This window comes from Adelges cooleyi, unplaced genomic scaffold, assembly GCF_023614345.1.
Source record: "Adelges cooleyi isolate 19-005CV unplaced genomic scaffold, UGA_ACOO_1.1 ACOO_flye_CR_arks_rails_tigmint_CR_PRNA_21, whole genome shotgun sequence".
NCBI classification, from domain to species: Eukaryota; Metazoa; Arthropoda; class Insecta; order Hemiptera; family Adelgidae; genus Adelges; species Adelges cooleyi.
The window spans coordinates 4,324,790-4,351,545 of record NW_026095871.1 but is presented as its reverse complement, the minus strand read 5'-3'; the positions used below and the strand labels follow the sequence as shown (position 1 = coordinate 4,351,545).

Sequence of the window (26,756 nt, the reverse complement as noted above, 5' to 3'; positions counted from 1 at the left end):
ACCACTGATGACGTTACCCAATACCAGATTAATAGCAGTCTTTAAAGTAGATTAGTGGTACTCGTACTATAGTAATAATACTTGCAAATAATACCTATATTTCCTAACATTTTAAACAAGACCGAAGAAGTGATACTTTAACCCCCTTTATAGTTTATTATTTTTATATCAACATTTGAAACTTAAATGATAACGAATACAGTTTATTAACTTTTTACACGAAGAATAATATACTAACAATTTTGAATGGCCAATATCCTGTTTTGATTCATTAATTGTATTATAACTTAAGTTATTAAAGTTTCGGACGGGATGGGAAGTGTGGTTGATAAAAGTAATACTGCCCTCCACCTTCCCTCCCGTCCTAAACTTAAAAAACTTTAAAAATAATTTGTGGAAAACTGATCAGAATCAGTCAAAATATTTAGTAAATTATTCTTTATTTCAAAATTTGATAAATTATATACATCACCATTTAATTTGATATAAAAATAATTAATTTAGAAGAAGGTTAAAAACATTAAAGTTTGAGATATTGAGTGGGTCACTCTGTATATATTATTATAAATTAATAATTTATAATTCTATGTAAACATTCTTTGCTCTAATTTCACTTATAATTTTCTCTCCTTACTTATTTTTAAGTACAATAATTAAGAGCTCTTAATAGTAAATATTAACATCCCCTTTAATGCTTATAAAGCATAATATATTTTATAAAATAAAACCTAATTGCAAAAAATAAACCCAACAATATTATTTTGGGCTATAAAAAATTGTTCTAGCCAAGATAACTTTCAAAAATTAAAATAATTAAACTTCTAGGACAATAGTCTTTTTTATTGGACAAAACATCATTTAGAGAAAAAGAGTTGCCATCCATATATTATACAAAATTATGTTATTTTTTTCTATTAAAAAATTAGGATAAGCAATAAAAAATGTCACGCAAATGTTTATACATTAAAACCTAATTAGGAAATGTAAAATTGACGTGGATGTATAAATTATAATAGTTACTAAAATATGTATATGTGAATTTTTTTTTTTTGGTCGTTGATTCCCAAAAATTGTATCATTAGTATTGACCAAAAAAGAATGAGGCACATTTGGCCCAAACTACTATAATCAAGTTTCATAAATAAACAGCGATTAAATAATATTACTAGTTTTATTTTATGGAATAATTGTATTATAAATTATATTATACATACATTTTATTTAAGATAAATTTGTTGTATAGTCATAACATAAAAATAAATTACCGACTGATTAATTTTAGAAGATTTAGTTTAATATCACAACGCAACTAACACTCATTTGGTATATATAATTTTTTTTTTTTTTTGTATAATACAAAAAACAAAACGAACAAAAAAAAACACTTAATTAATGAAAGCCTACACACAATAATCAGCCTTGAAACTTAAATTTACAAACACTACATGGTATGTTTTATTAACATAATGACTATACGGTGGGAAATAGATAAAAGAAAAATTTTAAATGAACTCTTAAAAATACCTAAAGGTGCATCAATTCCCTACCATACATGTAATACTCAGCACTGGAAATATAAACACCGATAACAGCTCCAACTATACTTGCAATTGCAGGATTCATTTTGAATATTATAATAGTAGTCACTCCGAGTCCCAAGTATACGAAATAACGGTTCATTGCATCGCTAGAGCTCCAGCTTCCTCTGTTCACTATAACAATTCAAACAAAACATAAATGAATGCATTTATTTTACAATTTCTATCATAAATTAAGCGCTTCAGAAAAGCAATTAAAACTAGCATATCGTACAACTGTTACTTACTCAGATACTTCAACTTCTTTTTCAACGTCATTAACTATTTCGTTATCTACTAAAGCTGTAATCATGCGATAAAGAAATATAAGCATAACATATTGTTGCATCATACTTGTGCAAAAGCAATAAAATCAAACTGTTTTTTTTTTTTACAAAATTCTAGCCATTTCTAACTAAAAACAAATTGTTGGGTGATCAATTTAATATTTTTTTTTTATTTGGAAATATTGTAACTTGTACTTTTGTAACATGGATCAAGTTTTAGCGATGACCTATTAACAAAATATGTTAACATTTTTGTTGAACACTAGGGTCTAACCCTTAATATCAAAATATCAGCGACTCGAAAATAGTAAAGTGATTAGGTGATAATAATTAACAATAAAACCATTTTTAAAATTTTCTTTTTGTGTAATTATTTGTTCATGAATGTTATAGTAACTCCAAAATTAAATTTTTTTAGTTACCTTTTTAAATAAATAATAATAGATTGATTGACACTCTTTAATTATATCAAAACAATTAAAAACTATTAAACAAACATTTGGGTGATTGCTAGCATTAAATTATGTAAAAGATGATGGGTGAATTTACATTTTTAAATTTAATTTATTTATTTATGAATAATGTAAAGCAATATTTTTCAACAAATTTTATAATTGTTCATAACTGGGTTATGACAAATTATTTTTTAAAAATACAAAAAATTAAAGTATTAGATTATTTTGAGGATAATTACATTGGAAGACCGACATAAAGGAGGAAACCTAACAATATTAATTTATTTTATATTAATTTTTAATTTTTGCATAATTGTTTTAGCAACTACAATACTGTTTTTACACTCGCTATTTTGGCCGGATTCCTATACACTTGTTAAATTTTTTAATTATTTAAAACATGTTCCATGTTATATCAAAATTTCAGAAATCCTATGTTAGTATAGTTAGAGACGAGGCCAAGGAACAAGTTTAATTTATTATTTTACAAATAACTTATTTAGGTGCACGTAAATGTTACACAAAAACACAAAAAAAAAAATTATTAACAGAGAAACTTATGTAAGTTGATCACCCTTCAAAAATAGATCATTTTTAGTTCTTAGATAAAAAGTTGTTACCTATGCATTTTTTCTGAGTACTGTCAAATGTATATCCCTTTGCACAACCAAGACACATGTCGGCTCCATCTCCAGAACATGCTCTACACGCTGGGTCACATTCTATAATATAAGTAATAATAGTACATTAATACAAATTTTATAAGAAATGAACACAATATTTAAAACTTAATATGTTGAACTCACTTAGGCAAGAATAGGACCCTGGAGTATTAACACAAAATTCATTAACCTCACAAATGCCTTTTATTACACCGTCGCTGATTTCAGGTTCTTCTAAACACTCATTCACATCAGTACATCCGTTGTCTTCGCCAAGATAAATCCATCCTACTTTACAATCTTTACAGCCTTTAAAAAAACAATAAAATATATGTAATATATATATATACACATAAAACAAAAATATAAATTTTGCGATTATACTTTTTGATCCTGAACCCGTACAACCATTCTGTCCACATGACTTATCACAAGGTAAACAGGAAGTACTGCCATTTTCCATCTTCTCCTTGTAGTAACCGTTATCACAATTTTCACAAAACTCGCCAAGATAGCCTCTCCAACATTTACAAGTGCCGTCACCTTTACGGGTACCGTCGCCCTAATTTTAAAAAAATGATTTTATTTTCAACACAGTACGCCTAAAAATATTTAATTGTATTATACCTACCTTGCATGATCCATGATCGTTACAAATAGTGACAGACTGTTCATCTTTATTTTCTAAACCTTTGCATGGCTTACAGTCAGGACCATAGTGTCCGGCTGAACAGCAAACCTTCATATTTTCAATGCACAACCAGCTATATAAATCACTTTTGTCTAAATCGTTTGGATCGTGGATATCTGTAAACCATTCTTTTAATAAGTGTTCATGTTCTTCTGCCAAATGAAAGCACTATTTAACAATACATACATTTTATTTAGTAAAATTATTGATATCTATTTAATACATTTATACCCTGTCTCACGGGATAACGGTACTGCGCGCAGACCAGAACACATTATTCTCGTATGGGCCTGTGCAGTAACGTTGTCTCATGATACAGAGTACATTAAAAATTATAAGTTTACTAATTATAACTTACGTGATCTTGTGATGTTGAGACTTCATGACAGACGGAGTCGTGGATTTCGACAAAACGTACTTCACTGCGTTTATAGGTCCGTAGGTTTGCTTCTTCCCAAGCTGTATTACCTCCGCCATATTTTAATTTTTCTGTTTTTTTCATGCCCTATACCACCAACATTTACACACAAAGTCACAAAGGTAAGTTAAAAACCGAACAATGCGATAATTACCTTTGTAAATGACTCGACCATAGCCCGACAACTTTTACAAGGAGCATTATACCCCGAGCCTCCCGGAACAGGCAAAGTGGGCGGTATAAAATCCAGCGAAAAACACAATTGTATCGACAGTAAAAAAAAAAGATACTTCTCCATCGTTAACTGAACGATTATACAGATATTTTATACAACAAACTGTTCAAAATTGTACAAAAATAACATACGCAACAATTTTTACGTGGCTTTCCGACATAGGTGCTCGCTGAATACAGCAAGGCCGGTAATGAATAATAATAATTGATAATAATACCACAGAATAATATTATAACGCTTTTTAGTTTACTGTGATATAAGATATTAGTATCACACACATACACATACACGTCATACACATACACATGTTACTTTATAATCAATAACAAAATACCTAATCACTTTTCGTTGGCAGGCAATATCGTGTGGCGCAATCTACCAGTTATTGTTGCTTATCAATACTATTCGTCTAATATGCCAACAGGGGAATGATTGATATACCTTTTTAAAACGATTGACCGGGTACATCATTGTCACTGTTTTCTCGATGGACATCAGACATGACCGCGTGAACCTTCAAAGTTCAAACGGCAGGGCGGCATAAATAATAACCCAGTGGCCAGCTTAAAAGGGTGACCATATTTAAATAAAAAACGATTAAGATTGAATAGAAATTACTTTTGAATTACTTCGGACATTTCGCTGAGCTAGATTTAGAGCATTTCTTTGATGAAACTTGTATAAAAATCCCTTATTAACTTAACTAACTGAAATTAGTTCATAATAGCTATGCGGAGCTGAAAAGGAAATGTTTCAATTTTTGTGTCCAAGTTCTAACTAGACGATATCTCCTTAACAGCTGAACTTAGAGAACTTACACCACAAATTACAATTGACAGTGGTCAGGTGCTATGACTGGTTGATATATTTATTATATTGTATATTAAAATGGGGATCGCTATTTTCGTTAAATGTGTAGCCGAACTTTTTAAAAAATACAAAAATAACACTCGCACCGTATAATATTTTCAGATTGCTATATTGTTTGAATAAATCAATAGTCAATAGGTATCTAGAAAATATTTTAACTAAATTTTTTATTACTATGTGAAGAAAGCAACGGCAAAAAATCATTATAGAAGATCAACCCTTATCGTATCCACCCCAAAATCCAAATACTAAAAATTAAATTTAAAGCTCAATTGTTAGTTAGTTCCCAATAATTGATTGTCACAATGTCAAATGTTTCAAAAGTTTTTCTTTTTTGACACTGTTATTTAATTTGTCAGTAGTTTTTCTAGTTTATCCCATTTGCGAACATCGAACAACTCAAACGGAGTGTTTGTGACATTAATGATCAGACAATTGTCAATTCCAAAGACAAGCGAGCGCTACAGGAGATAGAAAAAGAGATATTTTCTTAAAACGGACTCCAGTTCTGAATTATCTCTGGTCGACGGTCGGAAAAAAATGTTCCACGGCAATACGAAAAATGTGAATAACACGAACAACCACCAACCAATCACGAAATTGCCATATAATATTTTAAAAGCACACCGATTCTAGTTCAAACGGAATGAAATTAAACGTAGGTATAAACAGTCTAAAAAAGTAGCATTTTGTTAAGAAGATTTTTGTTTTGCTCACTGAATGTGATAATAACGGTGGATGCACGATTATATAGAACTTAATTGTTAAGAACTTTCTTTATAATGGATGAAAATTGTATAGGTATGACATAGTCCATAAATGTATGTACTGTATTAATAATGAGACATTCCACCGAGATCACCGGTGGCCAACGACGATCCATCGATTAACGTATTTCTTTGGAAAAATTCTATTTAAAAATAATTTCCCTATTTTTTATTGTTTTTCTCACGCACAAACAATATATTTTTGTTTTAATGAAAAAAAAAAAATGCAACTACCTTTTTTAAATGGCAGGGCGACTGTTACGCGACAAAACTACCCCCGAAAATGACTTCTTTTAATGGGAGTTGTTTATAGTCTGTTTTAGGTGTGAATAAATCCAACGGAAATCACTTCTCACAGCGGTGGTCAATTTGTTTTATTTATATTTTCAAATCGCCTCTGTCTGGTGGAAAATAAGTTATCCGATGATTTTTAGGCGAAAAATAATTATAAAACCTAGTAAGAGGCAACGTCTTGTCTGTCGGCGTCTGGAATCATCCTTTTATACATTTTGTAATGCGCGTCGAACGTTATGACTAGGTACACTATAAATACAAGTAGGAGAAAAACACAAGGATGATACAAAATACAAATTAGATACCTATTTAATTTTTTTTTTTTTTTAATGAGGCTGAAATCAAAATAAATATTATTATTTAAATACATTAATTTTATAATAATAATTACGTTTTAAGACAATGCCATATTTTGTGTAATTTTACAATCTAAAGTAAAAAAAGACATTAAGTTTATTATAACGTAATTAAAATATAGGAACAATAATAAAATAATACGAATATTCCTATTTTTACACGTGCAATTATATTATACGCAACTAGTTTGCTTATTTTTATATCTTATGGTACGGCTTTTTTAACACGCTTATATTATTAAATATAAGCTAGATAAGTAGTTAAAATTTGCTTCGTAGTGTTAAATAACTATTGACTTTTAATAATTAAATGTTTTATCTGTACCTAGAGCACCTAATCTATAATAGTAATTATAAGTAGTGTAACCACGAGTATCTATGATAATCGTTATCTTAGGTCGTGATTAAAAACGCTATACTTTAACAATAATTAACAAACTAAATAATAATACCTATGCTTACATTTAATTACATCCGCAGCGAAGTTATGCTAACATAAAATGTACACAAAACGTTTTGGATTTAACTCAATTAATTGAAATACTGGCAAAATTGTATTCATCTAATATTATAAAGATTTATTAAATAACTATTTCTAAATATTTGAATTTTCGCATTTGTTTTTAGTCTCTTTTTGCAAATCAAACGATCATTAACGTTTTTAAATGTTATGTACAAAATAAAATAATACTTACGTTTACAAATATTGTTATCACAATAAAAAAAAAAAATAATAATAATAATCAATAATATTCTAGATTTATGAAAAATGTATCCTAATATATTCATATATTATAGCAAAACTTTTCAGAAACATAACTCCACAAGTCGTTTGAGGTTAGGTCGGAATCTAATAAAATAACGGATACGTCTACGTTAGATACCTAAGTAAAACTAGACAGACAAGCTACCGGCTATAACAACTAAACTTGAATTACTTCTAATATTCTAAACCGAACTGCAATTTATACTTATATCTCATTTGCTCGTGTACTTAAGCTTTATTGCGACACGAATTGCAACACGAAACTTTGTAGTACTTGTACGAACACAATCTGGCCTGTGCAACGAAGTTACAGTTTTTGAGTTGTAAGTCCACGCACTTTGGATCGACGGCTATAAATTATTTAATTATCAACAGTATAGTAATATGCAAACGTGAAACAATTTGATTTCAAATTACAAACACTAACCTTGCATGTTTGCCGGTTGAGTACTAGTGTTCAGCGGTTTGTTATCCCTTTCCAATCGACTTTCCTCGCTTGTCACTTGTACTGGAAAATATGACATTTTTTTTTTAGAGTAACGATTATGATGCAGGAAAAAAATAATGGTGATTTTAAATTTCCATTACAAAGAGCTGTCAAGTCAGCTAATAATACTCCCTCGTTATGATGAAAACATTTACTGACAAAACGACCAGCGACTCTTGAGAGCTTTTTCTCAAAGGGTAGAACTCAAAGGGATTTTATTGTTTACCTGTGTTACTATTGTTGCACGTGTTAACGTTACACGAACGTCTTGCCTGTGGTTTGTTTGATTCGTCGCAGTCAAGCGAAGGCTTCAACAATTCGTTAAGACATTTCACGTCTCTTTTTTGAACGCCCAAGTCGCAAGTCCTTGAACACTATATGAATCAAAAAGGAAAGTTCTATAAGTCATCTATTATGTGCTACAAATGATAATAGAATTTATATTGAAGCTGTACCGGCAACCAATCCGAAGTAAACCACATCGAGCCGCAATTTTCAGTAAAACACGACATGGACGTTGATGGTTTTTCTTTGCCCGCGCATTGTCCGTCGGCGACGACCTTCCATTCTTTTTGATTGTAAGACACGCAAGCTACAGCTCTCGTTTGATTGCCCCAGCCACATTTGTCCGAACACTAGGAGCGAAATATAATTTATGGTCGAGTCGAAAAAACATTGATTTTTCATAGATTTGAACACTTCAAGTAGGGGTGGAACCTTTAAGTTCACATTTACAAAAAAAAAACAATAGATGGTATTATGTTTAAGTGTTAAAAAAATGCAAAACTAATAACACAATGTTTAAGTAGAAAATATATAGAACAATAAAGATTTAAATTAAACAAATATTGAACTTGGAAATCTATAAAAATCAAAATGTCGTGTTTATTCGAAGTTTTTGAATTTTATACATTTTCATATTAAGTTTCGATTTCTCAAGAACTTTCCCAGCGAATATTTATATTTTAAATGCATGTCTACAGATTGTATTTTAATTGAGTATATTACTACGACTTGTATAGAATTAGTTTAACGGGTTTTGTGAAATTACCACGCTTAAAATTGTTTGCAAAGCAAAAGAAGTTTTTTATGTATTAATTTTTGCTATTATTAACGACTTTGTTCTTACTTGAGACCACGGACCAGAAAACCAAAGGCCGTTGCAATCTTTGTCACTTAAACAGGCTCTTGAAATTTCTGGTTTAACCGATTGATCGCAAGCGTTTTCACGGTCGATGCCCAACGAACAGTATGCTTTTCTAGTCTGCATTCCTGTGCCACATGTTTCGGAACACTGCGAAATCATACCGCTAATAGGTTAAAAACTGCATCACTTCACATTAATACAAAAATACTCACCTGGGACCATTCTGATAAAATCCACGAACCAACGGCGTTAGACAAGGCTAGAGCACAGGGCCCCATATCGCAAGTGCCCTGATGAGCTGGCTTTTCACTGGCCCGGCAATTGGATTCGTCCTCCGAAGTACACCTGACGGATCTGGATTTAATACCTATACCACAAGCGGTCGAACACTGCAATGAAATAAATTAAAAAAAAAAAAGCCAATTAAACGTACTATACTGTATTATGAGGAAATAGTTAAACATACTTTGGACCAAGGACCTGCGTTCCAATGCGAGTTACCGTCGTTGGACGTGATTTCGCAAGGTGGTTTTTGACATGCTTTTGACAGTATAACGTTAGTCGGAATCGAAGTTGAACACATTGACTCGGGCACGTTCATAACTAGAGTCGAGCTGATTTGCTGTTTGCACGCGATTTCCCTAGTCTGAATCCCTAACCCACAGCTCACCGAACAAGCACTCCAGTCGCTAATTGTCCATCTGTAAGAACTTGAAGAGTTAACATCCCAAACTATATCGATTTCGCGCTTGCTTCGATTTGAATACTGCTGAAAACGTTACTAAATTTGTGTTTTCGGTGTTATACTTACTGCGCCTCGCAGGGTTTTATATTGCACCTAAGTACTTGTGGTTGCGGTTTATCTAACCCGTGGCATCGTTTGTCGGACACAATTTGCTGTTGTTGATTGTGCTCTTTGATGCATACCATAGTCGATGTTTGGATTCCTACAATAGCAGTTGTTTAATCATTTTTTCGGAAACACAAAAGGGTAATTCACTCGATTTTATAACTTACCACCACCACACGTTTTAGAACACTCGGAGTAGCCGGTCAATTTCCAAATGAATTTCTTTCTTCTAGCTTTTATAATATGTGGTTTGGCCGCTTCGTCTCCAATGAATCCTTGAGACTCAAAACCGGTTCCACGCGGTTGGTCTATACTTAGATTCCTAAATCAAAAACGAATCAAAATTTAATGAAATTTATTGTACTCATCATAAGAATAAATGCTGATCTTTACTTATCATCGTTGTCAATAAATGTCTTTTCTGTAATAGGGGTTTCTTCGCCAAATGACAAGCGATTGCCTATACCAATAAATAAATTATAATAAATCAAGTATTTACTAAAAATCTAATAATACTCCATATTTATTGTGTAATGTTTGGCAGAAAAAGGATAAGTAACTTAATTATTTTTTTATTCTTTCGAGATAAGCGAGTATTATTTAACGTTTAATCTTCGACAATGAATACATATTGGTTTAAGTTACAGTACAACTGCGTTTTGCCATAACATAATAAATGTCTTTCTTCAAAAATGTAACCCTGAATAACCCCAGAGTCGTTTTTTGAAATCCTTAAAGCAATAAAATATTTCTAAAAAAATTAATAATAAGATTTATTAGTATTGTTTAAATGTTTTTAGATCATAATTTGAAATCAAATATTGTAACAATATAAAAATTATATATTTAAAAATTATAAATGAATTGTTGTCATAAAAGTTGTATATGTAATATTTTTCGTCAACCCTAAAATGAAAGTTAAGGAAATACAGATATTTCTAAATAACTGCTGTGTGGGTTATGCTTTCAATAAGCTCAAATACATTAACTTATCATTAAACTTACTAAAATGAGAAGACATATGTGAATGGTGTCTGATCAAAGGCGGTGCCATCGATTCTTCTACGGGAACATCCAATGGTAATTTGTATTCATACTTTATACCTGTATTCATATATCTGGATACAAGCTTCAATGTACATACAAGACAGTAATTATATAAGCATTAATTATTAAATGTAACATATAAATTTATCTAATAGATACTTACAATAAGATCTACAGATTCTGTTAAAGGACCTGGCGCAAACACAGCTTCCCCGTAATTTCCATTTTCTTTTCTGTATGTGAACACTGTGCCTGCTCCAGCGTAGTCTCCAGGCCAATTATTTGACCAGTTCCCATTTAAAATATAATTACCACTCGTGTGTTTTAAAGCTTAAAAAATAACAAATGAATTGGTTTAAAAGTTAATTACTATTATTCAATAAATAAAAGTAAAAATTATAGTTTTTGTAAATTATTCCAAATTTTGTTGTTTAAACGTTATTTATAATCTTTATGTTATATTCATAAAAATATGAGACATACTGAAAAAAATATTAAGTATTGTTGAGATAAGGCGATTAAAAATGAAATTTTAACTGCTATAAATGGTTTTTTTCGTACCCAAACACTTAAAATTAATTATTTACTAAAATTAATTTAGTCCGCCCCAACGCAGATTGCTAAATTGAATTAGGATTTAATCCACTAAACATTTAAATGCAAAACAACTTTTATAATGAGTAGAAAAATGACACTCACAGGAAAAATAATTAAAATAATTTTGATGAGTTTTGTTAAAAAACATAGCACAATAGCTTTTAGAAAAAAAAAATTAAAATCTCACTTATAAAAGGAAGATTTTTAATTTCAGACCCATGGTACAAAATTGCTATTGTTATTTTAAACATTAATATTATATACCTATACTGTTGGCTGATGATTTGAGTTCGCTAATGGTGATGTTGCAAGCTGACTTTGGCAGTCGAGTGATCAGATTATAGCCTGCTGGCATATCAGGCCTTGTGAAAATTCCCGAAACCAAACGACATGTGCTGTTGTCGCCTCCACATACACCACATCCGTCAAATCTCTTTTGTCCGCCAACAGATCCGTCGCAACTGACCACCTGTAGAATAATCGACAATTGTATCAGCACAATAATGATTTTTACATCAAATTTTCTACTGAATATTTCATATAAGGCATGTTCCTAGGTACCTCTTACGAAGGTTTATAAAAATGCGACCCAATGTCCAATATCCAAATGGTAATTGAATAATTATAATATGTACGAAACATTTCAATTAAGTTGTAAAGACAAAATATATTCACATGGTTATATATTTATGTATTTTTTAATTTATTAGTTTACTGGTGTTACAAATTAGCGTTATTAAAACGTAAATACTTTACGAACTGCTTTAAAAAAAAAAAAAAAACAAAGTTACTCAGAAAATTATAAAAAAAAAGAATAACAAAGGATCGATGATCCTTTGAAGTAATTATAATATCTCTGGTGTTTAAAATTAGGAACATGTGACAAAGTAAAATAATATTAGGTTTTTGTAAAAAAAAGTATTTTTTATTTATGTCATAAAAACATATTTTAATCTCTGTTGTGATATTTACTATCGTAAATTTAACTTCTTATTAGAAAATAGATAATATTATAAAATTACAGGTTGACAAAACAATTCAAAATTATAAAACAAAAATTGGTAGTTTTAGAATAAATCTTAAACTTAATGAATAAAAAAAAATTTAACTTTCAACTTCAGCTAAGCTTTAATCATTTAAAAAAAAATAGTTACTTTAATCATGTTAAACTAGAGAACTACAAACAAATTTTATGCCTATTTTAGTTTATGACATTCACAACAAACTAGTCTGTATTAAGATTCCGTGTGATAGCATAACAAAACTCTTTGAAAAATGAGAGCGTGTTATTAAGTATGAGAAAATTTCGGTTGCAAGAGACTGTCTGATAACTAAGAAAACATTATACTCGTGTTTGTAAAGTTTTTGATTACTGAAAAGATTTGCTCGTCTTTAATATTGAATATGTGTACGGGTTTTAGGGATAACTGCTGTAAGTCGTCAACATAAAACATCTCCATCGCTGTTCACTTCGGATTCGGATTATAATGAAACTCAAAGAACATCTTTTGTGTATAGCAGACGGTAATACCGTTTCCATGGAAAAGTATTTCAATTGCACCACACTAAAGTTTTTTCTCGAGGCGAATACGTCAAGGAATACAGATTTATTCCGACAAGTACTAGTGTGTACAGTAATAATAATATGAAGTATGTATATAATACTGATTATAATATGAGACCTTAAAAGCAGTACTGTGTTTGACAGATAAGTATTGGGTGCGTTGTATAGTATGTGTACTTAAAGTTATATTAAACTTTAACTTCGTTGCGGAACTTAAAAGGTATTGTTTCTCCTATGATTTGTTTTTATTTGTTTTTTAAAAAGGCTTACCTTGTTAACGCATAAAAACGACATAATAATTGACCCGGGACAGATATTTATTTTTCTATACATATCGCAATGAATATATATATATATATATATATATAATACATATGTATGTATAAAACGTAAAATATAACAATAATGGTAATGCAATTAATAAAACAAATAATTTTTGTATACTGCCGAGAGATTCGTCAACTAAAATTTTTTTTAGGCCATAAGAGATTAGATTTTTTATGCATTTCGGCCTCACGAGACTATTATGACTGCAACACAATAACATGCAACAAAAAAAAAAAAAGATGCATCCTGTGTCGTTTATATTGTGATAGACTTTGAAAAATTAATTATAGATAAAACTCGATTGGGGTGTGAGTAAATTTATACATGTACGAGTATAATATATAGAAATATTCTAATTAACTACCGTAGTGCGTTGTTTGGACAAGTTTGGAGATCGGTTTAGACAACATAAATCACCTGATAAACTCGGCGGTACGCGTGTTTTTCCTCGATAAAATCATGGTGTAAATAATATTAGTTTCCCCTTTACCAATTATTATGTAAAACTTCCAAAGCCGAAACTTCCCACCGCGGAGTCACTGACTATATTGTCGGATTCCAATAACTACTACACGCGAGTACCACGCTCATATTATTAATAAATAACAATTAATAAATTATTTCTACATATTTTTTACATCACAGACGCTCACCACGACTGTATTTTTTTTCAATTAATTTACATGTGAAATGGATGGCTGAAATTTCATATTGAATAGACATGTTAACTAGAATAAATAAATAAATCAATTAAACCATAGAATCAGGTTTTTTCGAGAAAATGCAACTTCTGTATATACTCATTCGAATTTCGACCCCTCAAAATTTAAAATATATTTTAATATTTCTATTTCTCTTTACATACATAATCAAAACATCAACATTCAGTGGTGCACAAAAGACTGTGTAGGAATTCAGTTGACACCCATTTCACAAAGACAAATGGTTATAGCTTCATTTGAATATTCGATTTAATAAGAGTGGTGGTGGGTAGTTGGTACACAACTCTTGGGAATAGTGTTTGACACTTCTCATCAAAAATGAATGTATACTACTGCTAACATTATTCACTCTAACAAATTATTGTTATATTATTATGAATTTTACAAAAAAAAAAATTAACTTAAGACAATTTTTAACAATACGACCTAAGTACTATAATATTGACCATATCTTCAAGATTTAACTAAGTAGTTAGCTTACAATATAATTTAAATTATACTTAGTTTGTTAAACTATACATAATTAAGTATAGTTGGTGCAAAAGACTACAAATTATATTTTTATCAATTTGTTTTTAGCAGCTCAATAATTGAATAATGATGTAAATCGAAATTGAGTAAAACGGCAATAATAGACATTTCTAATTTTATACACTTCGATTACTCAGAAACCTATATATATATATAATGTGTATTTTGAATGTTTATCCCAAATATAAAACCGTGATGTTTTACAGCAGTTTGTGACAACATTAAAATGTTATCACTAATAGTTATGTCTTCAGTACATAACCCTAACATGGTTTAACAGAAATAACAACTGTACATGATTTCCTCTACCCCTTTGCATAAAAATGTAATGTCAAAAATTTACATTTTAATTGCTTAATGTAAGGATCTGTTAACGTTTATAAAGAATTTCAAATAACGTTTTATGTCTAAGAAAAAGTCATCAAGTTAAATGCTAAAAGAAAATGCAATCAAAACTTAGACGAACTTAGTCACAAAAATAAAAATCATAGCCTGACGTTTTTATAACAAAACTTGAGTAGCCGAATTTATTTATACATAGCTAATATATTATAATATAAACTTTATTAAGAACTCAGTAGTTGAATTTCTGCAAACTCTTGATGAAAAACTGAAAGTTTTTATTATATAACATTAATTATGATTTAAAAGACGGTAAGTTATGACAATTTTATTATGAATGAAGTATATGTAAATAATAATTTAAAAGTTAATAATATAATTAGTATGCTAGGCTGTAATGTACGGTAGGTAAAAATTTTATTAATGAGATTTAATTTGTAGAGATTAAAAATAAATTAACTAGATACCTTAGTGTACTGTCTAGATAAATTATGTTGTTTTTTCGTAACCATTAAGTTTTATTTAGTAGTTATCCTTTTTTAACTTTTTAAAGTTTTATCGTAATAACTTCGGCGCGGCAAACTTGCTACTTAGTTCTTGTATTTTATATTATCATTATTATTACTATTTATATTACTTATACAAAAAAATGTTTACCTCGTACCAAACTAAACAAAACATTATTGTGAAATACTTGGTTTTTAACTTATTTCCTGTTTTTCGTCCTTGAGTGTAAATTATTTAAAATTTGACGAGTAATACATTTTGCCGGAGATAAGTTTTACGTAGTCCGTCGTAAGATGTTAAAATCAAAATTAATTTTATCAGTTTATTTTGTCGAGACGTCATATTTGGTACGAGAAACTATTCACAATATGGATAATAAACTGAGCTTGCCAACAGTTTTAATAATATTATATACACTCGCCATGCAACATTAAAAAATACTGCGAAAATTTAGCTATTTAAGTTCAGACAGTATTTACAAAAAATAATATAAAGATAATTTAGAAACGGCGTTAAACAAAATTTAATACCATAGTGGAATTATTGCACATAAGCGCTATGAAACCCAGCTAAGAACAACGGAAGAAGCGATGGCATTTTCTATTATGAAAAACGCATTATACAGGAATCCGAAAAATTTTCTAGTTTTATATTGGTTATCGTCAAAGTAATAGTGGAGACCGCCTAACATGCGCCACAGCTCATTCGTCAATAATAACCTCATTACGCAGTTTTGTTTATGTCAAGTCGTTTATTATTGTTATTAATGTTCAGCATTATATTAACATTGGAATTGATTTCGTTTGACACACACATACACACAGAGTGAGTATGGCTATAATAATTATACAAGCAAATGTACACTGTAAAACTTTGTTTAATAGGGTTTTCTACTTAGAGTTTATATAAATATGTATATATATTGTCTAAAATATGCGTGCATGTGTGTGTTCCCATGGGCACTTCTGTTTGCGCTGAGTATTGTGCACTTTAAGGCAGTTGCATAACGGATATTCGATGAACCGGGAACCTATTGCGTCACTCTTAGCCCGTTTACCCGCCAAATCCATCGACGAAAGTCGTTTGAAAAAAAAAACCGTCATTACCGTTTGAATGAGTGCTCGATAACTGTCAAAACACACTACTCACATCGATCCGTGTACTTAGCATACCGGATTAAATCAATTCTGTAATACAAAATCTGTAGAATATATACCTATATATATATATATATATATATATATATATATATATTGATGAGCTCTGCATACCGCAGGGAGTTCATTTTTACAAGCAAACGATACGATATGGAAATTACTGTTCGTTTACAACGTCATAAAGAGAATGGAAATGCAATAATTTATTTTATTGTTAACGGTTTCCATTCTATTCGAGATTCTAAAATAGGTTATATTCAACCGAAAACTTATTTTTCTTTTTGTAATTATACTGTATTACTGACGTTTTTTTAGTTAAAAAAATAAAAATTACGACGTAATAAAATAATTAGGAAGGTACAAAAAGTGTGCAAATGAAAGTTATTAACTTTAACAGAAATCGTTAATGCGTTAATATGTATTTATTCATATCAAAATGACATCTAAATATACAGTAAATAATTTCAATATGATATGTACTGAAAATAGGAATTTTATAAAAAATTGAATATAAGAACATTTAGTAAAACCGATTAGGTACATAACCAATTACATAAACGGTACAAACTTTAATTGAATTATATAAACTCATACATAAATACGCTAAAATATTTTTCTTCAATGTAGAAAAATAATAGTGTTTTAATGAAAAACATGTTCAATTTGATTACGCCTATATCTACGTATGGCCCATGCATACATTGATTTTATAGTAAAACATAGTAAAGGTATACCAACTTACTGTTTGATACTAAAAATATTACAAAATACATAATTCTAATAGCAAATATACCAATCAACCATCCGTGGTCCGCAAATATGGTAACAGAAAAGCTTAGATTTGTCACCTTTGAAAAGCGAATTTCGAGGGAACATCACTTTTTTTATTTCGTCGAATTCCTTATTCATAAGTGTTTCACGCCTACGTTGAACACGTTCGAAATAGAATAATAAACCCTCAACAATAGTTTAAAATGTTAATCAAACCATTTATCAAGTAAATAAAAATTGATTTTAAGTTATAAATCGCTTATAATTTAATTTGAAAAGTGAATTTAGCGAAATATGAGTCGTATGGCTAAATTCGAATGGCCATTAATCGCCAACTTGAGAATTAAAAAGTGTAATAATATATTATAAATAAATTTGGATGTAGAAACGTATTTTTTTGTTGTCATTTTTTATTGTACTTACATATACGAAATAAATAAAGCTATGGTTACTTTATGTTTTTTATGTATTTTTTATGGTGTAACATGAAGTCTTTGTGACGAAGGTTGGTCATATGATATATGTAGTAAAACTAGTAGTATACATTTAATGAATAACTTTGAAATGGTAACTCATAACGTCATATTAGACACAGCAAGCAGGACTGCAATACCATGTCGTCGGCAATCAGAACAAATCGGACCAGAACGCCATTAACATTGTAGTTGTGTATCGTTGACGGATTTATTAGCGTCAGACAGTCAACGGTTGTTTTATTTTCTGTTTAAAAAAACTTCTTAAATAGTTTGGATAATTTTTATGGTGTTTATTTTCCATTAAATAAAAGTGGCCATATCCTACCCCATAGATATGTAATATTTCCTACTACCGCTACGATGAAATCAAAGCCCAGGCAGTGTAATTTTTTTGTAAACTCTAAAACGTTAACAAGAACGTTTTGGATGACAATCGGATGTATTTTTTTTATATTATACTTCGATTTTAAAATACAATTTTGTTCTATCAGAGAATAGGTACTACGATACAATAATACAATATAATACAAATAATACAGAATATTTTTTTAGCATTATATTCTTGAAACTTGAAGATAGACTACAAAAGCCCTACACTAAAATGAGATTATACCTACAGTCTTTAACACATTCCCAAAGCTAATTAAGCATTTACTACTTTAAACTTTACTCAATAGAAATGTTCGGTATGAAAAATAAAAGAATAATAGAAATATCCTTGTTGTAATCATCTGTAAAATCCGCTATTCTTTTAAACGGGTTAAAAAATGTGTGTTGAATATTAAAACTGTTCAATGGACCACCGGGCTTTTGTTTAACTATAGTTTTAGATATTATAATATCCAAGTATGTGAGACTAAATAGAGTATTGAGATATGCTTATTTACACATAATTTAATGGTGTTATATTAAAAATTAAAACAAATTGATTGAGTCAATTTGATTACAAAAAAAACACACATTTAAATAATACAAAATACCTCAATATATGGGTGGACGATACAGTTTGTTGACATCAGTAGTTCCTTGATCATAATTGTCAATAAACAATCGCCAAGTAAAAAAGAAGTCATGGGACATTAATAATATACAATAGGACATTTTAGTTGTTGACTCAAAATCGCGCTGGAAATCGAAACGGTATTCATACGAGTAGAAAATACTGCAAAACCCTATAACAGTATTGCATTATACGTATCAATGGCAATCAACGTGCGCCATGCTATAAATTAGAATGGGGCGTGGAATAGAATAGTAAATCCGAACCCATAAATTATTTTTTATTTATTATTGTATAGTATATTCCTATTTTCCGGTCACTCGGTAAGGTTTAGGGTGCATTTTTAGGCCAACTTACTTAGTTTCCGACATTCCATTGTGGGTACATGACCTCAAAATAAGTCAAAGCTAAAAGGATTATTCTTAAAGTTCAACACGGAATTTTAAAAAATACAAAACATAAGGTTGAATGAGGAAAATGTCTACGAAGCGGTATCTCATAAATATTAAAAATGAAATGCTACGAATATAAAGTTTTAGAATATCTAGCTTTGATTTTACTTTTTCAGGTTACTCTTTGCCCACTCATAATATGAAGTAATTTATTTAATTTTTATACCCATCAATTTTTATACCCTTGACGGTTCCATTCAATACACAAACGCTTCTCAGGACGATACCGAAATATAACAGTGACACGCATATAATCAGTGATATAATTCAAAAACTTACTGTAATGGCCATTAGCAGACATATTCTGGAAAAGCTGGACTCAAAGGCCATGATGACTTCAGTACGTGTCGACTCGTATGAAAACGACTGCGCTTGTAGTATTTAGTGTATTTTGGACGATCCTTCTATGGTAGAATCATTATTCGCACATTTGTCGTTTTTTATTCCAACAATGGGCACGTACCGTAACAAACTGGCCGGGTGAACAAATAAATGTATATATTGTTTTACTACAACAGACACCTAGCAAGGGATATAATATGTTACACGCGATGGTATCGTTTGCAACCACCATCGGTGACTGTAAGTCGACAAACCCAATCGGTATCGGATTACGGAAAACCCCATAACATACGTTTTGGGACATATTGTTCATTTTTTTGTTTTTTACACGGGAATATGGGATTACGTTCATAATTGAATATTATAGACAAGAGTGAAAAAATATTTTCAATGTAATTTATCTATATTGTATATTATTCTATACATGAAGATTATAAATATTCCTGCAGTTTATAAATATAATAAAAAAATCACGTTAGTACGACTTTGGTGGAAAATTATGAATAGTTATATTTTATACTAAATTATAGCAGTCATCTCACGACGAAAACTCAAAACTCTGCGATTAACGATTCATAAATATTACATCATAAAGCCATTAGCCCAAAGTTTGAACGCTGCCGAATGAATCAAAAGAAAGTATTATAAATACATTTATAACTGTAAATGCCGGTATTTTAAGTGCCAGCAATCCAAATACTAAATTTGCTCATCGATCAATAAATAAAACCGCAAACAATTATTTTGAGATATCGGATATTAAACTGATCGTTCCTTTTAAATGTCTAATAGTAAATCAAATACATTGATATTATTTTCCCAACATTATTTTAATTAAAAATTGTATTTTCATGGTAATTAATTAAAAGAATAATAACATATTATACCGAAATAAATAAAAACCGTGAATACATTATATTTTACTATAAAAATTAATATACTGTACACTTTTTTACCAATCATAAAATTATCGATCAAAAACAAATAAATTATTTTACGGGTCAAATCGAGGTTAGCAAGATAAACAAAACAATGATTTAAAAAAAAAATAATAAGCCGTTAATGCAATAAAAAAGGTACCTATACGATTTCAATTTACTCGACTACTAATTTGGCTTTTAAACAAATATAATCAAGAACTTATGTAATAAAATTGATATGCCACAATGTTGAATATATATTTCGTTTTAGTATTTCGTGGGTGCTATATTTCAGTTTTTAAGACTGTTGTAAGTAAAACAATATATCATCTTTGATAACAAACATCTATCTTTTATTGTCTAAGCTAAATAAATAATATTAAACTAAAATAGGTGGGTTGATAGTTGAAATCAAAACATAGCTATTTTTCAAACTGTAAAATCCAGGTCGAATTTACTAGTGCAATAATATCATTAAGAGATTTGCATAATTTGATAAAAATTCATGAAACAATCGAATACTTTCGACAGGCTCGAGGCTTGCATGTAAAACGATTTATCATTATTATTGATTTGAAAGCTGATAATTCTAGTAAACTCATGATAATACTTGAATAACAATAATAAAATAGAAATTCGAGAATTATTAATAGGTTACACCAGTATCTGGTTGTGATCTATTAGAATTTAAATTCCTGCTTGTAATACACAGAAAAAAGTGTAAATAAATACGTAGGTATAAAATGCACGCAATAATTAACATTTTTAGTTTTAAATGAAATGTTCAATAAAATTGCTGAAAATGTATTTAAAAATAGACAGTGTTTAAAATAAATTTTTAACCTTTTATGATTCTCTTGAGGATTTTTTTTTAATTGAAAAACATATAGTATCCAGTTATTTTGTAATTTTAATTTGTCACTAGTTACTTGGCCAATTTGTTAAGATTAAAATAGAATTCGTGTTAACACTATATTACGTTTGTTTGCATAAAGTATAAACAACGAACGACAACACTCGCGAGAACTTCAAACCGCACACTGTACAGAATCTCATTGATGGACCGCCGCCGAGTACCCCTTAAATCCTTCTGTGTTATAAGCGCATGCGTATGGCGCGCCCAGGTGAAAATTTCAACATGTCTCGCACCAAATTCTTATGTTTTTTCCCTCGGTAAAGAAGTTTATAAAATTATTTTGCTTACAATAATTAAAAAAAAAAATCCAAATAAATTCTTTGACACAAAAGATACCAAAAACTTGTATAGGATTTCACAAAATTGTTATGTTAAGATATTAAATACCGAAACTTAGACAGCAGCTATAGTAATGGCTACATAATAATATGTAGCCATTACAATTTCAACTTATAGAAAAAGTCAGCCAAGTAAAAAATACTTTTACACACTGTAGCCAACAATAACTAACTGAATAATGAGCTTTCTCGAGGGTAATTTCAACTATACTATAACTAATCACTGTATGAGAAGTACGCTATTACCGATAATGGTTAATAATATTTTTCCCAAAATGGATCAATAGATATTTACATTATATGGTTGAGTTAGTAATTATGGGAACGTACACCTCATGTAGTTAATAAATAAAACAGACTTAAAAATTTAAAAAAAAAATACATAATTAGTACTAGTTCTGTTAACTGTTTATAGGATATTAAACAAAAGATCACTAACGTTATTAGGGATAGACGGTAGTTATCTAGACTAATACTACTACTATGTTTGTGTGTTGACAAGACATGTACGCTGATAAGCTCTAAGCAATTAATAGATGATCTATGTTATGAAATTTTAATTAATTGTCATAAAAAAAAAATCACGTATATTTAATGCGTTTTTGATTTTGTTTTTTTCTTAAGCAATTTATACTTACAGTTGAGAAACTCTATTTTTTAGTTGTCTATTAACTGTCTCTGATTTACACACGTGATCAAAAGTATCTAACGTTGGTAACTTTTTTGACTGATTTAACGACACCATTAGGACGTTACTTGTTAATCACTTATACGGTAGACTATAAACAAGCGAGCATCGTTTAAATATAGCCGACCGTGAAAAGGGCGTTCCCAAAAAATCGTCCCTCGTTGAAAACATCTACATAAATGATAAATGTACATAATGTATTTATTTAATAATATGCACGGGCACGGATAATAATTTTTAATCATAACCGCCTCCTACCTCTGTTAACGATCGACTAAAAGCTTTGCTTTTCGTTGAAACATTAGTTAAATCGATATTGCCATCAGTTTTCAAAAACGATTTAACAACGAAAAAAATCGTTATTTAATATTCACATTTCACGGTCAACGTGGCTTTCAAAAGTTTAAAAACAAAATTTATTTTCAATTTAATTTCTTGAAAAAAATTAAGTGTTTTTATGGTACAAAATCAAGTAAAATTACCAAGGCCATTTTCCGGGTTAACATATTTTGTTTTCAAGTAAAAAATTAATTTTTAATTACTACCAATAACTAATACAATTTACAATCGCATTGTACAGTACCGGAATGTTATTAGCACACGAATACACACAATGGTTATGCGCCACAAAGGAAATGCGAACATCGAAATTTGCAGTGTTGCGAGTTCAAGCTTTTACATAAAACGCGTCAGTAGATTTTGCCAAAACATTAGCAATAATTGATATGCTTTTAGAGATAATTAGTAAATGTCTTGAACTCTACCAAAATTAATTGCTTAAAAATACACAACCAATATCGTTATAAATAAATATACATTACTCTCATTAAATACTTCATTAATCGATAATACAAAAATGTTGGATTCATTCAAACGTAGAATTATATTTTTATTATGTTCTTTATTTTCCCATGCACGCTAGTAAACATTGAAAATGCGCGCAATTCCGAACTTAGGCACTTGAAAATGTGTATTTAAAAAACACTAGATAAATGTCTCATTTAATTATGTTTGACAAATTTGACATCACGCTCCGAATTACCATATAGAATAATAAAATACTATAGAATGAGGTTTACGAGACTAATGAGTATTGTACCAGGCAGACACGATTGGGTTTGTGTGTCTAACATTTGTGGCTTATAAATTATTCATTACTAGAGTCTAGACACGCAGTTATTATGCAATGATCTTAATGTGCAAAAAAAAATAATGGTTGTAATTTAATTTTGGATATTTTACACTTTTCCAACATGACTTAACAGACAAATGCAAATTCATCGCAAAAGTAGAAGTTAAATTATATTTGTATACATTTTTTTTTGAAATAATTAAAGTTAATTTCAACAACTACGAAATATGATGTAGATACCAGAAAATTATTATTTTTAAATTTGTTTATTTTATAAGTTATTTGTTTATTAAGTTGTATACTTAGTAGTCGGTTGAAACAATGCTGCTCTGAAATACAATATTATTATTATAATAGAAATAATGACTATAACTGATAACGGTAGTCAAAGAGTTACAAGAAAAGAAAAAAAATAGGACGAAAATGCAACGCCTATATTTACTAATGGATATAATATAAACCACGCACCACACGTAAAACAAATCTATTCTACTGTCTACACTTATTTTGATTCGTATGAGGAAACCGCGTCAAAGGACCACCAAAGAGCCGACAAATAAAATGTTGAGTATTTTTTATTATGATTTTTTACGTATTTCAAAATAATACACGACATTTAATTACTATAGTAAGTCATTAAATGTTTCATAAATGTTTACAGAATATGATGGAAATAATATTGAGCGTTGTATAAAAAATGTAAACCAAATTTATTAAAATTAAAAATTAATGAGAATAACTGTAATTACGTTTGTAGCCGGGTATACCTACATATTATTTTATTGTTTATTTCGTCAGTCTTTTACAGAGTAACATTTTAAAACATATACAAGATATATTTAGATTGGAAAATATACAAATATACAACTCGCAAATAATATCATATATATAACATAAATTAACGAACAGAAAAAATAGATTATTACTAACAGGTCTGAGTTTAGATAATCAGAAATAATGGCATCTAACGTCCCACGCAATTTTTGGTTAGTATAATATATGATTCACTTATTCCCGCCCAAATTCAATGACGTCATTGCTAAAAAATTATAATCGGAAACAGAATAAACTATGTAAAAAAGTGTTTTATTATTCAAACGACTTGGCAGCCAAATAAGCGTTAATCGTTATGTTAATAATATATAAGTATTAAATGACTATACGGGCTATTCATTTTAGTTTTGGTGCTGAGCTGAGATGCAATTTTATTTGAATATAAAAAGCCTATAGGCATGAAATACAATTTCATCCGTAGTGACAATACAGTATATTATACTAAACCAAACATATTGACTTAGTATCAATAGTAATTTTATTTTCAAGACTTCAGTCAACCCTCACAATATACTTTGAAGGTTATTTGCTTCTCATTGCAGAGACATTAAGTTATGGCACACTTAACACAATTTCTTCTCTAAAAATGTACATATTATAGTGATAATTCCAAAATGTTGATACTCTATGAACACATTAATTAGGACAAATTATAGCCAAGGCAGCAGATTATTTTTGTTTGTATTTAATGTTATAAACAAGGCGATCACCACCCGACGTCCATTTGGAACGTCACACTCATATTCAAAGCAAAGATTAATATTTGTTACACGGAAACTTTGTGTAAGACATAAAAAAAATAGTAAAAGTTACACTGTTAAAAACACGAAACTATTTAAATAGCTAAGTGTCTAAACATGCACCAACAATAATTAATTTTTTATCTAAAAATAAATTACACTTTTTTAGGTTTTAAAAACTTAAAAACATGCTGCTAATAAAATAAATGATGTGCCTAAATTTGTCCCCTACTTGAAATGTCCTAGCATTTTTATAGTTTATTTTATAAACGACAATCCTGAAGTATAAAAATATAACCCTTAAAATAATAAACGACATTTATTTATATTTTAAATCTAATTATGTTTAGGTATTGTTTCCTTTATTTATTTTATTGAAATAAAAATGAACGTTCAGGAATTTTGGTTTATTCAGTTTGGACTGATATATTATAATATGTGTATACTTTAAGTGCTTGTAAATGTTAAATTTAAGATCAGCCTTTTATTTGCATAGCGTTTTAAATGATTTGATCATGTTCAATGCGGATAAGTGTCAGTAATATCAAACGGTCATAATATTATTATATGTACTACAAAATAGATTAATCATTGAACATCTTGCTCAAAACTTGAAGATTAAATATACTATCCCTTTATAATAATATGTTAGTGATCGAGTAAAAAACAAGAAGATGATGAAGCAAATAATATATACAACATAAACCATGCTTTAGGTACAATAAATAATTTCTACTTAAATAAACAACATAATTAATAAACTTATCAAAAATGACCAAGTCCCGTATTTATTCGGAAACCGTTCAAATGTAATGGCTCAATCCACTTTGTTTTTAATTAATCATACTTATCCATCAATAACATTGAAAAAATCACTCAATCATTAAATCTTTGATTGAACAAATAACTTTCTTCGAAAAACCATATTTTGAGTATACATTTACTACAGTTCTTAACGCTTTTATAAAAAGACATAATTTATGAGACGATTTTTGTACAAAATGTATATTATTATTTTACTTTTAATGAAATATATGCGTACACAAAGAGAACAGAAGGGTAAATCTGTAAATATATTATAACTATTATCTTGCAAAATAATTTAAAGATATCTCTGATCTACCTAAGGCAAAATAGGCATCGTCGCCACCGGCTTCGACTTAATAACTCTATTAACCGAGTTTGAAAACCGATGACGTTATCCTAAAATGCGCAAGCTTGGAGATAATATCGTCGGGTGAGAATGTTGGTACGAGTAAAAAACATAAAATAATAAGATAGAGAGTACTAGATCTCTATACACCAGATCTTATATTTCGTTCCGGTACTCGGCTTTGGACTGGAAAGGATATAAATAATAGTGTTTCTCGTGTAAAACGTGTGTGCCATAAGGTGAGCCAGATTTTGTCGGTTATTGGTCCGATCGAATAATACAACATAAAATAAAATAAAACAAAAAATACTCTTGTACGTCGGATAAACGTCAGACGA

At 29.3% G+C, this 26,756-nt stretch overlaps 2 protein-coding genes across 4 annotated transcripts in view; both read right to left on the bottom strand.

Annotated features, from left to right (window-relative positions):
• Nucleotides 1-1,341: 1,341 nt before the first annotated feature.
• Nucleotides 1,342-4,585, bottom strand: LOC126834498 (cysteine-rich with EGF-like domain protein 2). Of its 2 annotated transcripts, XM_050566458.1 has the most exons (8): nucleotides 4,245-4,583; nucleotides 4,031-4,177; nucleotides 3,613-3,840; nucleotides 3,366-3,543; nucleotides 3,126-3,290; nucleotides 2,940-3,041; nucleotides 1,826-1,880; nucleotides 1,572-1,712 (listed from the first exon to the last, which is right to left on the bottom strand). In XM_050566458.1, the coding sequence occupies exons 1-8, from the start codon at nucleotides 4,386-4,388 to the stop codon at nucleotides 1,688-1,690; spliced, it is 1,044 nt and encodes a 347-aa protein (XP_050422415.1). In that variant the 5' UTR covers nucleotides 4,389-4,583; the 3' UTR covers nucleotides 1,572-1,687. The 2 variants fall into 2 exon arrangements, with proteins under 2 accessions (XP_050422414.1, XP_050422415.1); XM_050566457.1 differs by lacking the exon at nucleotides 1,826-1,880 and having other exon boundaries at nucleotides 1,342-1,712; nucleotides 4,245-4,585.
• A 2,180-nt stretch (nucleotides 4,586-6,765) lies between these two features.
• LOC126834496 (thrombospondin type-1 domain-containing protein 4-like) overlaps nucleotides 6,766-26,756 on the bottom strand; it is a 49,071-nt gene continuing 29,080 nt past the window's right edge. Inside the window, exons 7-19 of one of the 2 annotated variants that reach the window (XM_050566453.1) lie at nucleotides 11,771-11,975; nucleotides 11,073-11,239; nucleotides 10,868-10,991; nucleotides 10,256-10,328; nucleotides 10,030-10,184; nucleotides 9,824-9,959; nucleotides 9,479-9,713; nucleotides 9,225-9,401; nucleotides 8,995-9,159; nucleotides 8,321-8,500; nucleotides 8,092-8,239; nucleotides 7,806-7,886; nucleotides 6,766-7,728 (exon numbers count right to left, since the gene is read on the bottom strand). In XM_050566453.1, the coding sequence (XP_050422410.1) occupies nucleotides 7,607-7,728; nucleotides 7,806-7,886; nucleotides 8,092-8,239; nucleotides 8,321-8,500; nucleotides 8,995-9,159; nucleotides 9,225-9,401; nucleotides 9,479-9,713; nucleotides 9,824-9,959; nucleotides 10,030-10,184; nucleotides 10,256-10,328; nucleotides 10,868-10,991; nucleotides 11,073-11,239; nucleotides 11,771-11,975 (1,968 nt within the window). In that variant the 3' untranslated portion in view covers nucleotides 6,766-7,606. The remainder of the gene's footprint in view (nucleotides 7,729-7,805; nucleotides 7,887-8,091; nucleotides 8,240-8,320; nucleotides 8,501-8,994; nucleotides 9,160-9,224; nucleotides 9,402-9,478; nucleotides 9,714-9,823; nucleotides 9,960-10,029; nucleotides 10,185-10,255; nucleotides 10,329-10,867; nucleotides 10,992-11,072; nucleotides 11,240-11,770; nucleotides 11,976-26,756) is intronic. The other variant, XM_050566454.1, reaches the window with a different exon arrangement.